General features: G+C 38.1%; 3 protein-coding genes across 3 annotated transcripts; all 3 read right to left on the reverse strand.

The window, feature by feature from the left end:
• Positions 1-5,256: 5,256 nt before the first annotated feature.
• On the reverse strand, positions 5,257-7,573 carry LOC110942861 (glutathione S-transferase). The gene is made up of 3 exons (XM_022184625.2): positions 7,111-7,573; positions 6,979-7,027; positions 5,257-5,846 (listed from the first exon to the last, which is right to left on the reverse strand). The coding sequence occupies exons 1-3, from the start codon at positions 7,255-7,257 to the stop codon at positions 5,410-5,412; spliced, it is 633 nt and encodes a 210-aa protein (XP_022040317.1). The 5' UTR covers positions 7,258-7,573; the 3' UTR covers positions 5,257-5,409.
• An 81-nt stretch (positions 7,574-7,654) lies between these two features.
• On the reverse strand, positions 7,655-10,264 carry LOC110942869 (glutathione S-transferase-like). Its single transcript, XM_022184632.2, has 3 exons — positions 9,832-10,264; positions 9,640-9,688; positions 7,655-8,792 (listed from the first exon to the last, which is right to left on the reverse strand). The coding sequence occupies exons 1-3, from the start codon at positions 9,976-9,978 to the stop codon at positions 8,356-8,358; spliced, it is 633 nt and encodes a 210-aa protein (XP_022040324.1). The 5' UTR covers positions 9,979-10,264; the 3' UTR covers positions 7,655-8,355.
• Positions 10,265-10,365: 101 nt separating this feature from the next.
• LOC110942822 (glutathione S-transferase-like) lies at positions 10,366-12,396 on the reverse strand. Its single transcript, XM_022184587.2, has 3 exons — positions 12,194-12,396; positions 12,053-12,101; positions 10,366-10,935 (listed from the first exon to the last, which is right to left on the reverse strand). The coding sequence occupies exons 1-3, from the start codon at positions 12,344-12,346 to the stop codon at positions 10,499-10,501; spliced, it is 639 nt and encodes a 212-aa protein (XP_022040279.1). The 5' UTR covers positions 12,347-12,396; the 3' UTR covers positions 10,366-10,498.
• Between the last annotated feature and the right edge of the window lie 298 nt (positions 12,397-12,694).

Consider the following 12,694-nt stretch of genomic DNA (forward strand, 5'->3'; position numbering starts at 1 on the left):
ATAACCATTAAGTAATTATATCTAGTGGATCCCGAAAACAACCCAAATATTCCACAACAATTCTTCTTTGAAGCTTTTTTAGATGGTCAAGGAACCGAAGCTAGCAAACACTGTGTGTGATTTGTAGAACGTCAGTGAATTCCTCAACAAAACTCTCATTGAGGGAAATTATCAAACACCTGGTGGGCAAGGTAAAGAAAGCTGAAAACTGTAAATGATGGATGCCATTACAAAACCCATAATCATACAACTTAGTTAATGGAGTCTTAAAAGAATTTAACTTCATGATAGAGAAAAGAATAAGATGAACATGAGTAGTTAGTATGTGTGTGTTGAATGGATATAAATAAAACTTACCATGATTCTCGTGACATAACTCAGATTGAATTTGTGACCTCCTTTAGAAACTCTAAATCGTGATCAATTTTAGAACTGATGGCTGGCTTCTGAAACGGGAAATCGACTAAGTTAATAAAATTAAGGCAGAACCAAATCAGAGCAGTATGAGTAAAACATAATTAGAAACTCGCAATATCACGAAAAGAATGGAGTTGACACCTGCTTAATGAGAAGTTCCTTCATGAGAACATAAATTAGAAACAAAATCGATTAGAAATAAAACTAAGAAAACATAATGGACTTATCAAAATTAGGAAAACAAAACCATTGGAAATACATGGTAAATCCGATTCTCGAATGAAAATTGAAGAATAGGGGAATGGAAAGTCGAAGAGGAAGAAGACAAAAGAAAAAAAGATGAAGAAAAACTTACCGTTCATCAAGTATTTGGGAGGCTGATGAGGCTCCTCCATGATTCCAATTGAACATGTTGAAGGCATCCAACTTAACCTCTTGAGACGTCAAACCCTAAAAGAACATATAGAGTGATCGATTCGGCTGCAAGAGATTCAGCAAGTGATATATAGGAAGGGGATAACCATCCAATTTTGTAACCATGATAAACCGCATATAGGAAGGGGATAACCATACCAGCCACGATGTGGGGAAGCAGTTGAGCAAAGAAATAGGAGGATAAAGGATAATGGAGAAAGTGGGTTTGGGATCATGGAGGAGGTTGAGAAAATCACAAGCAACTGCTCTGAACTGCCATAAACAGCAGTTATTTTTGTGAGTTTAAATGGCTAAGATTTAATCTCAGCCAAATCCAATGGTGTATATTGATTGAAGAGTTAGTTAGACTTAATGGGAACCATAGATATATATAATTTTGCCGGTTTTTAAATCCGGTCTAATCGTCTTTAACTCGTCCAACCGCTAAACCTATAAGGTGTCCAATTCATTTTTCGGTGTAGTTATAAAGACATTAAGTAAAACACTATTTTGGAGTTTCCGATGCTATCTAAGTAGAAATGAAACTCATGCTTAAGCTCATTTAAATTTGAATTGAATTGATATTGACTGACTGAACTTATTTACACATAAAAATATTGTCATGAATCTTGGATGAGAGTTGGTTGGAAATTTTGTGAAAATATCATTTATCATAAATATAGGAAAAATATTTTTCTTAATTTTAGAATAGAAATAAATATAAGAAACGAAGGAGATTTCATATATTTATTTGTGGGTTTGTATTCTATGTTGGAAGAGCTTCGCAATGAACTAAACCACGTCCAAAACGGAGCTAAGATGAATGAGTTATCGATTCTCAAAGTTTGGTGTTTGAAACATTGAATGCTGAAAAATTGGGAACTCTCCATCCTTATTGTTTCATGGGTATTCGTGAAACTCGCACACGCGCGCGTGCGCCAGGCGTGGGCGCAATGTGGCGCTTTGATGGCGCACTTTGCACTTCGCGCGCGTGGTGAAGCACATGGGCTGCAAGGACCAGGTGGCAAGTAGACCCTAGAGGGTGACGTGGCAGCAGTGTGCGAGTACACGTGGTATGAACTTGAGCCAAAAGGGCGCGCGCGCAACACGCGCATTAACTTGAGCCAAAAGGGCGTAGAAGCTTCCAGACATTAATGACTGAGCAGTTTCAGTTCAGCATTCGAAACTGACGAGTCAACGGTTTTGACTGAGAATTAAATGACGAATTAAATTGCATTGAAGACGTTTAATGCAATTTAATTATCTCCTTTAATTCAATTTTGTCTGTTTCATTTCAGTGGATGTATAAATATAACATCATAGCCACTACAGAAGGACACCAACAACAACAAAGCACATGCAAACAATTCTCTGCTATCTTCTGATCTTGTTCTTACTTGCTTCAAGGTATTCTTCGGGTTCTTATGCCAGCTCTGACAGTACACACTGTTTCGGCTGTTGTACCCAGGGAAACAAAACGAGTACTCCTGGGAGACTCGGAATTTGTTTTAAGGCCCTGTGTTAAACACAACCCTTAGCCACTGTTCTTCCTGTTTCTTCTCTATTTCTTGTATTTTAATTATTTCAGTTGTAACAGTACTATAGTTCCTCAGCTTTCTATATTTCTGTATTGTAATCTTTGAATATAAACTGTTTTATTTTATTTAGTTACGCAAACGGTTCCTATAAGAGTTCCTATCACTGAACACCACATTATCTTTAAAAAGACAGGTCTTTATAAAAATTCATTTTTTTATTATTTATATTGAATTAATTTCATAATACGAAAACATTACTTATTTTAAAATCCTTGCCTTAATATCCAGGGAAATTGGCCTGTAATAATCCCACCTAGACCTTATTGGCCATTAATAATCCCACCTTAGAATATTCCCCCTACCAGTCCCACCTTTCACCTATTTTTCCTACAATGGTCCTCCGTTAAAAAAACTTAACGTAGTTAAACTTTTTTCCAAATTACAAACAGATTTTTCAAGGCTTTTGATCAGAACGACGATACAAGTCCATTGATGTAAAACTTGCCTCGAAACGGTGCTCCAAATGATGAAAACGGCGCTTCAATTCGGGTGTTTAAATTTCCAGTTAACCAAAATCAAGTCACTTGGAGCACCATTTCGAAGTAACTTTTACATCAATGGACGCGTATCATCGTTCTGATCAAAAGCCCTAAAAAATCTGTTTGTAATTTGGAAAAAAGCTTAAATCCGTTAAGTTTTTTTAACGGGGGACCATTGTAGGAAAAATAGGTGAAAGGTGGGACTGGTGGGGGGGAAATTCTGAGGTGGGATTATTAATGACCAATAAGCTCTAGGTGGGATTATTACAGGCCAATTACCCTAATTTAAATATATATTTAATTTATAATTTATAATTTATGATGATATGATATTTTTGAATTAAACCTTACCAAAAACTGATGGTGATGTTCGGTTTTACCATTTCTTCTTTGTTCTCATTCGAGAGGGGAGAGGTATAGAGAGTAATTGTGTTTAGATTTATCAAGATATATTTTTTTAAAATAAATTGATAAAATTACAAGATTACCCTTATGAGCCTTACACATAACCATATTTAACTGTCACATTTGACGCCAATTAGTGAAGAGGATGTGACGTGCAAACATTTTTAAACATAAAATATGTTTTTTTGACATTTTAAGGAAAATGACATTCAATGAAAAAATGATATAAAACTGTGGGGTATGGGGCTTGGGTTAGGGCGTGGGTTGGCTGAAAACGCCCAAGCCGCCATCCCGGGTGAGCATGGGTTGGGGCGTGGCCCAAGGGGCGGGAGTTTAAAGGCGAGCATGGGGCGGGCTAGCGATCCTATGTGGCGGGCTCTTGTTCGCTTGGTGGCCATGTCATAGCGGGGTATTTAAATTTTAAAATTTAAAATGTAACCGTTTAGCCAAGTCAAGCGGTCACCCCAACCCATCAACATCACTATAAATATAACCCCAACCCCATCGGCTACCCCAACCCAAACAATCGCTGTCCACCGCTACCCCAACCAAACCCCACTTGATCGAACCCGCTACCCCAACCCACTTGACCGATGGCCTCTTGGGCACACGAAGAAGGGCTAGCTCTCGTCACGAGCGTCGTTGACGCTATGAAGGGGCGACAACCCGGTCAACCCCGATATTGGCCGGAAGCCTTTGCAAGCTACCGACATAACGTCGGACACGACCGGCACAACTTAAACGCGTGCCAACATAAATGGCGCGAGCTACGGACCAAGCTTGATCGTTTCAAAGCCTACAACGAAGCCGTTCCGAGCGGTGAGTTAAGCCACGAGAACCGGGTGGCGGTGGCGAACATTGAATTTCGGGGCAAGGAGCGAAAGCCGTTCAACAAGCTCGTGCTTTTTGAAATTTACCTAACGCTCTAGGTTTTTTTTTTTATTTTGTAATCGTTTTTAGGTTTTTTTTTTTTTTTGTAATTTTTAGGTTTTTTTTTTAATTTTGTAATCGTTTTTAGGTTTTTTTTATTTTGTAATCGTTTTAAGAATTTAATAAAATTTTAGGCTTTTTTTTAATGTTGTGTTTATTTTTTTAATTTTTTGTATTTTTTTTTTATAAACTGCCAAGCCACGCGGTTCATCCACGCCCCGCCATACCCAACGGACACGTCACTCAATGGTGGAGGGCTCGAACTCCACGTGTCAACTCATGCCCCAACCCCCACCCCACCATACCACATGGTGTAAATCATAAAGTACAAAAGTGTAGTTTACCTTATTTTTTTGCTTTTATACTTATTAAATATAGTTTTTTATGAAGTTTAGAAAACAACTTTGACGTGGTTATTTTGTTCAAGTTGTGATAACACTTTTTTTCTGTTTCGTGTGTATATACCAAACTCCCGTCACACTTTTTTTCTGTTATATTATTATGATAGTTGATGAGGATACGTCCCTGACCGGATCGAATCATCGTCGTAAATAAAACCGAATCACGGCGCACTAAGGTCGGACCGGACTATAAGACGAATCGAACAGATACGATGGTGCGACATAACTAAGTGGGGGCCCACCTCCATAACCGCCATGATAACGACTGGTCCGACTCTAACTAACTTGCCACGTCAGCACACCCAAAAGCTATAAATACCCTACTCAAACCGCCGAAAACCGGTAATGGCTACTTCCTCTCTCTAAAACTCTCCTCTCTCTCTCTCCCTGACCTATTTCCTCCTCACAAATATTTATTCTCACGCCCGAGCTTGGTCACAGAGAGGCCCCCCTCCCTGTGACGAGGCTAACGGTGTGCTTTGTCTCTTGTGATCTTGCAGGTTTCTTGCCGGGTCATCTGAAGCTCTACTCTGACCAGATCGCACTAACTGGTTTTTGAGTCTTCAATAGTATTATGATTATGATATTTATTGGGTGGCCAACAAACAATCCTGAACAATTCAACTGGTTTCAGCTAAGCATAAAAAAAAACTTATATTATTGTTTTGACACTTAACTTATTTGAGTGGGCAACAAACATTACACACTCTAATCTTACACAATATCACTCTTAACACGTGAAAGCCTCAAATACACACTATGAAATCAAGCCGTGGTTGCTTTCACCCATGCAGGCCTGGACTGTATCTCGGCAGCCCAGGCGCTGACATGCGGCCTTGCGTCGAACAGCCTCTTCGCCTTTGTTCCAAACAAATACTTCAGAACTGGAAGGTGGTGAAGATCCGCCAATGTGAAGCAATCACCACCCAAATACTTGCTTTCGGACAACCGTGATTCATACACGTCGAGCACTTGCTCTAGCTTCTTCTCGTGCTCTTCCACCGCTGCCTCGTCGGTTGTCAAACCGAACATGGGTTTGTATGCTAGCTCCCATGCTAGTTTTGATCCAAACTGGTCGAATTTTTGTGCCTCAACTTCGATCCACACGCCAACTATTGCCATCTTTTTCGGGTCATGGATTATTAGGTTGGTTCCGTTGTCGGGGTATGTATGAGCTAAGTATTGAGTAATTGCCCTTGATTCTGAAACGAAATTACCAATTCTTTGAAGTTAAAATCTAGAAACCGAAACCGAATCAATTAACAATATCACACTAAAAAAACATGTATGGTGTTTGTTTTCATAAAAGTATAAAAGTGGTGCGAGTTTAAATTTTTCTAAATACAAACTTTAAATTTATAGGACTTACGTGGCATTTAAGTCTAAAAAAACAAAAGTTTCTTTTGATTTTAAAAAACTGAAAAATGTTTTTTTTTTATTTATGTTTTAAACTGAAACCAGTGGAAGGACGCTTGTCTCAAACGTAAAGTTTATAAATCAAACAGACTTTCTCACTCTCTCATCTATCAGACTAGTTTTTTAAGTTGATTTCTTCGCATGTAACAAGTTTCTATAGAAAAAAAAAAACCGGATGTAACAACCAAATAGTATATATTTACTATGTAATTTGTCTTTAGTAGAAGATGGTAATAATGTTTTATTTTCTTACTAAATGATTTATTTGTTAAGGTTAAAGCAAAGTTTTAGTACCAATTCATAATTATGGGCCATTTATCCCCAAAATTTTCTAATCTTAAATGGCAAAACTGATAAAAAAAAAAAAAAACCGAAAAAGAATGTAACCCATCATTTTTTTTAAACGACCAACATAATCAATCTCGAGCACTCTCGGGACACCCATTGAACCAAACGGAGTACTCCAAGAGTAACCCGAGTCCACCATCAATTCCGGGAAAAACCTGATAACTTACCCGCCCGTGGGCACAACAGTAAAATTACCAGCAAAACCCGTTTGACTCAAGGATCGAACTCAGGTTTCTTAGAGTCTCCTATCATATGCCACTCGTGCTCTCTCTGCGCCAAGTGGGAGTAAAACATGTATCTCTGAAAATACATGTAAGCCTTCCACCACTTGATGTAGAGATATACGACAAATCTAACCAATCATGATTACCCAAAAACAAACAACGGAAAAAACCGAAACTGAACGGTTTTCAAAATCCCAAAAACCAAATTTTGGTTTTTGTCTTGTTTGAGCTCAAATCTTTACCCACACATCCCCCTATTCTAAATCAGTATTCAATTAATCGAAAATAAAACCTAGAAACTTAAATGAATCCTTATGTTTGACCAAAAACTGAAATCAATTCGTACCGAAGAGCTTGAGATCACCATCCTCTAAAGCTGGAACCTGACCGAACGGCTGCAGAAAGAAATGCAAACACATCAAATCAAACCAAACATAATATTATCAAACAAGTACGTTGAGCTAATGATGTTACATACGTTACGGGTTAAAAATTCAGGAGTCTTGTGCTCTTTATTGCCCATGTTGACGGTAACAAACTCATAATCGAGCTCCTTCTCGGCGAGACAAGCCTTAGCACGAAGAGTAGCGGTTGAAGCAGCGGAACCGTAAAGTTTGATAGCCATTTTTTTTATCTTTGATTGATGAAAGATGTGAAGAGGATGTTAATATTATATAGACAGATGGGTTTCACGAAAGAACGGCCGAGATTGAAGGATCCAGATACGGACGAAGGTTGAGAACCGACAGGTGGGAAGCGGAGTCGTGTGTGGTGGGAAGTAGGTGTGTGTGAATTTAAAGAGTCGTCAGTTTATCAACTCGTTATGATGAGGTAAGCGGTGACGTAAGGGAAATTGAGTAAACATGCGAGTGGATTTGGATATGCTATCATGAAACTTTTGTTTTTTAAGTTGGTCAATACAAAAAAAAAAAAGAAAAAAAAGTTTTCCAACTTGGATATGCTATCACGAAAGTTCCAACTTTTTTTTATAGTATTATCACATGTCTAGGGTCGGCCCTAGAATTCGTGTACCCTGTTCGAGCTCGAAAAAACATATTTTTAGCCCTTAACGAAATTAAGTCTTGGTCTCATTAAAGATTTAAACTTGATCTCAATTGGCTAATAACTAATATAAACCATAAAAATAGTTTTGTAAGTGGGCCTATGTTGGGGGATTTCGAATTTTAAATTTTTTTTACGGGTGGCACAAGTTGACGGGGTAAACAACTTCTAGCTTACGAAATCATAAATAAGTCAATCACAAATAAAAACAAAGGGAAAATCACAAAACATAGGGTCAAGACTCAAGGAGATGAATGCAAACCTTGGTTAACCACAAACTTTGATCGTCAATTACTCGATTTATTTTTGTTCTTCGATCACAAATATGCGATTGCTTTGTTCCTTCATCGCTTCCACTTGTGGCGTTGCTATTGCACATGTGTAATTTTTTTTCTTTTTTTAGTTCTAAAGTTGGGGAATAGGAGACATGAGCCTTTCCAGAGTTGATCAAGAGTGAACAAGACTTGTGGAGACTCTTGTGATTTGCACTTTGTAACCAAATTGACGTGTAGTCAGTTTAGTTGATACGAGCGGACATATATTGAGATGTGTGTGACCAAATACAACTGGTTTCAGCCAAGCATAAAATACTTCTATTATTGTTTTCATATTTAACTTATTATATATGTGGGCAACAAACAAACACACACCACAAAATCAATCAAGCCGTGGTTGCTTTCACCCAAGCAGGCCTGTACTGGATATCAGCAGCCCACGCGCTGACATGCGATCGCGCGTCGAACAACCTCTTCACCTTGGTTCCAAACAAAAACTTCAAAGCAGGAAGGTGGTGAAGATCCGCCAATGTGAAGACATCACCACCCAAATACTTGCTTTCGGACAACCGCGATTCATACACGTCTAGCACTTGCTCCAGCTTCTTCTCGTTCTCTTCCACAACAGCGTCGTCGGTTGTCAAACCGAACATGGGTTTGTATGCTAGCTCCCATGCTAGTTTTGATCCAATCAGCTCGAATTTTTGTGACTCGACTTCGATCCACACGCCAACTACTGCCATTGTTTTTTTGTCGTGCATCATCAGATTGATTCCGTTTTCGGGGTAGGTAAGAGCCAGGTATTTAGTAATGGCCCTTGATTCTGAAACGAAATTACCGATTCATCGAAGTGAAAACCTAGAAACTGAAATGACAAGAAAAAAACTATTTGGACTAAAGTGGCAATTTTGGTCAAACCTCAGGGACTAAAATGACAATTTACTCTAAAATTATGGAAATAAAATTCTTAACATTGACTTTTCTAAAAGAGACACATGTTTTGTCTTTTCCAAAATTGTCGAGTTAGCCAACCGGCAAACTCCGCAAGCTAAAGTGCTGGCTAACTCCGTCTAAAGCCGTCTCAGCAGCCAGCCAGTCATAGGTGTTATTTTCTGATTGTCTAAACACTTTAGAAAATTTGAAAAAAATGCCTATTTTAGAAAAGTCTTGATTAACATTGTCTATTTTGGTAATTTTCCTATTTTTTAAGTTATATGGAAAAACTAGAGAAAAAAAAAACCAAACTCATCCCGAAAACCGATAACTGAAAAAACCAAACCGATCGGTTTCAAAATGCCGAGAACCGAATTTCTTGTTTAGCTCTGAATTAGAGATGAGCTCGATACCAATTGGTACCGAAAATACCGGTACCGAAAATCTCCAAAAATGGATACCGGTACCGAAACTACCTGCTATGGTTCAATTCGTACTTGACCAGTACCGAAAACGTCAAAAGTCGGTACCGAAAATATACAGGTTCGGGAAATTCGGTACCGCTACCCGATACCATTTGCTCATCCCTAGTCTGAATTGGACATAAAAACCGAATTTTTATTTTTTTTTCAGTTTTTGTCCGAATTGAACACAAAACCGACTTATGCGCACCCTCAAGATTTTCAAAAACCCAAATACTAAGCTGAAATCCATCCACAAACAATTATAATTCGCACCAAACAGCTTGAGATCACCATCCTCAAGCGCCGGAACCTGACCGAACGGCTGCAGAAATGCAAACATCTCATCATTATACATACATACATCAAACAAAACAAATAACAAAACAAATTAAAGAAAGTCGTCGTTCCAAAAAAAATAACAAAACAGAACGTTGTAAAATAAAATAACATGAACTGTGTACATACGTTACGGGACAGAAATTCAGGAGTCTTGTGTTCTTTATTGCTCATGTTGATTGTAACGAACTCATAATCGATCTCCTTCTCAGCGAGACAAGCCTTAACACGGAGAGTAGCAGTTGAACCAACGGCACCATAAAGTTTCATAGCCATTTTTACTCTTATTGTAATTATAAATTTTTTAACTTTGATTGATGAGAGAAGAGCATGACGTTAAGTGTTAAATATATACATAGATTCTATTCTAGTCACGAAAGAAAGGCCGATATAGAAGGATCCAGATGCGGACGAATGTTCCAGCATTTTGAGGAAATTGCGCAAGTAATCATGTAGGGACCAGCTCGGTACCGAAAGTACCGGTATGGAAAATCCCCAAAAGTGGGTACCGGTATTTAAGGGTAAAAACCGGTACTGAAAATCTCAAAATTCGGTACCGAAAGTGTACCTGATTCGATAAAGTCGGTACCGGGTACCATTTGCTCACCCCTATAATCATGTGTTGAATAGTTAAACATGAAGGAAATTGAGTAACTAATCAGCTAAGCATAAAAAAGCCTTTTATTATTGTTTTCATGTTAACTTATTATTATATATGTGGGCAACAAACATTACAAACACATCATACAATATCACTCTTTATACGTGAAGCCACAAACTCTCACCACAAAATCAATCAAGCCGTGATTGCTTTCACCCATGCAGGCCTGGACTGGATCTCGGCAGCCCAGGTGCTGACATGTGGCCGCGCGTCGAACAATCTCTTCGCCTTGGTTCCAAACAAAAACTTCAAAACAGGAAGGTGGTGAAGATCCGCCAACGTGAAGCAATCACCACCCAAATACTTGCTTTCGGACAACCGTGATTCGTACACGTCGAGCACTTGTTCTAGCTTCTTCTCGTTCTCTTCCACAACAACGTCGTCGGTTGTCAAACCGAACTTGGGTTTGTATACTAGCTCCCATGCTAGTATTGATCCAGACCGGTCGAATTTTTGAGACTCGACTTCGATCCACACGCCAACTATTGCCATCTTTTTCGGGTCGTGGATTATTAGATTGGTTCCGTTGTCCGGGTATGCATGAGCTAGGTATTGTGTAATTGCCCTTGATTCTGAAGCAAAATGGTCAATTCATCGAAGTTAAAACCTAGATATTAACCGGGTTCATTAATTTGCAAATGATTAACATTCCTAGGGGTTTCCCATGATTACGAAGTGCTAAACCCCCAAAAAAGTACAATGGGTCCACACTAGTAATAAGCTCGGTAATGGGATTGAAATTTGCCAAACATGGGTACCGGTATCGAAAACATCTTTTCGCCAAAAAGTGGGTACCGATTTCGTATGGGAAATTTAGTACTGATACCTGGTAGTGAATGCTTATCCCTAATCCATAGAACACCAACCTAATAATTACACATGTAAAATATCAACTTTATTTTAAATTGATGGGCTGAGAGACCGGGCCTCATCTTGACTGGCATAGAAAAATAGGGGCTAAATCTTAAGTGACGGGCTAAAGAAGCTGGCTATATCTTAGCCGGTAAAAAAAAAAAAGCCTGATCTTGTCTTGTAGACCCATAATTTTGAAGCCTAAAAGAAAAAAAAGAAGAGGAGTAGACTGCCAAAATGTTCTACCAGGTTTGGTTACTTTTGGCACTTTAGTCAAAACTTAAACCTTTTGAATCTTGGTCACTGTGGTTTCAATTTTGTTATCATTTTCATTCAAAATCAAAATCTAATTATATTTTTAGTTGACATCCAGTTTTTTTTTGTCTTTTTCCTCTTTCTAATGAAGGGCAAAATGACCTTTTAACATTTTATTATAACAAATTAAAAAAATCTGATCATTTTACTCCAATTAAAAAAGGAGAAAAAAGACCAAAAAAAAAGGATGTTAACTGAAAAAATCTGACTAGAATTTGATTTTGGATGAAAATTGCAACAAAATTAAAATCATATGTACCCAGATTCAAATGGTTTGAGCATTGGACTAAAGTGTCAAAAATGACACTTTATGGACCATTTTGGCAGTTTACTAAAAAAAAAAAAAAAAAAAACTGAATACTTGAAACCCAAAAACCAAAATTTTGGTTTTTCGTTTGATTTGAGCTCAAAATCAATCAACACATGACCGCCCCTGTGTTAAATCGATAGTCAATTCATCAAACAAACCTAGAAACTTAAATCAATCCCATATTTTAATCCATAAACAATTATAATTCGTACCGAACAGCTTGAGATCACCATCTTCAAACGCTGGAATCTGACCAAACGGCTGCAGAAGCACAGATACATCATCAAAATCATCAAACAAACATACATATTTCAAATCAACATCAAATAACTTGAGCTAATGATGTTACATACGCTACGGGACAGAAATTCAGGACTCTTGTGTTCCTTATTACTCGTGTTAAGGTTAACGACCTCATAATCGAGCTCCTTCTCGGCGAGACAAGCCTTAACACGAAGAGCATTGGTTGAAGTGAAGACAAGCGTATCGTAAAGCTTGATAGCCATTATTATTGTTTTGTATTAACTTTGATTGATAATGAAAGAAGTGAAGACGATGTTAAAGTGTTATATATACACGTATTATTATTAATTTATTATATTCTGTAGCTGGGTTTGACTCATGAACCGCCAAGATTGAAGGATCCAGATGCGGACGAAGAAGGTTCGAGAACCGACGACAAGTTGTAAAAGTAAGTGTGTGGTGTGCTGGACTGGTGGGTGAATTTCGGTTTTGGAGGCGTCAAAGGTTATTTGTCGATATGATGAGGTAAGCGGTGATGTAATATGAATGTACACGTGTGCTCACGTTTGGTTGTAAATTCTCAACATTTACATATACAAGTTGCTCACGTT

This window comes from Helianthus annuus, chromosome 1, assembly GCF_002127325.2.
Source record: "Helianthus annuus cultivar XRQ/B chromosome 1, HanXRQr2.0-SUNRISE, whole genome shotgun sequence".
Taxonomy (NCBI): Eukaryota; Viridiplantae; Streptophyta; class Magnoliopsida; order Asterales; family Asteraceae; genus Helianthus; species Helianthus annuus.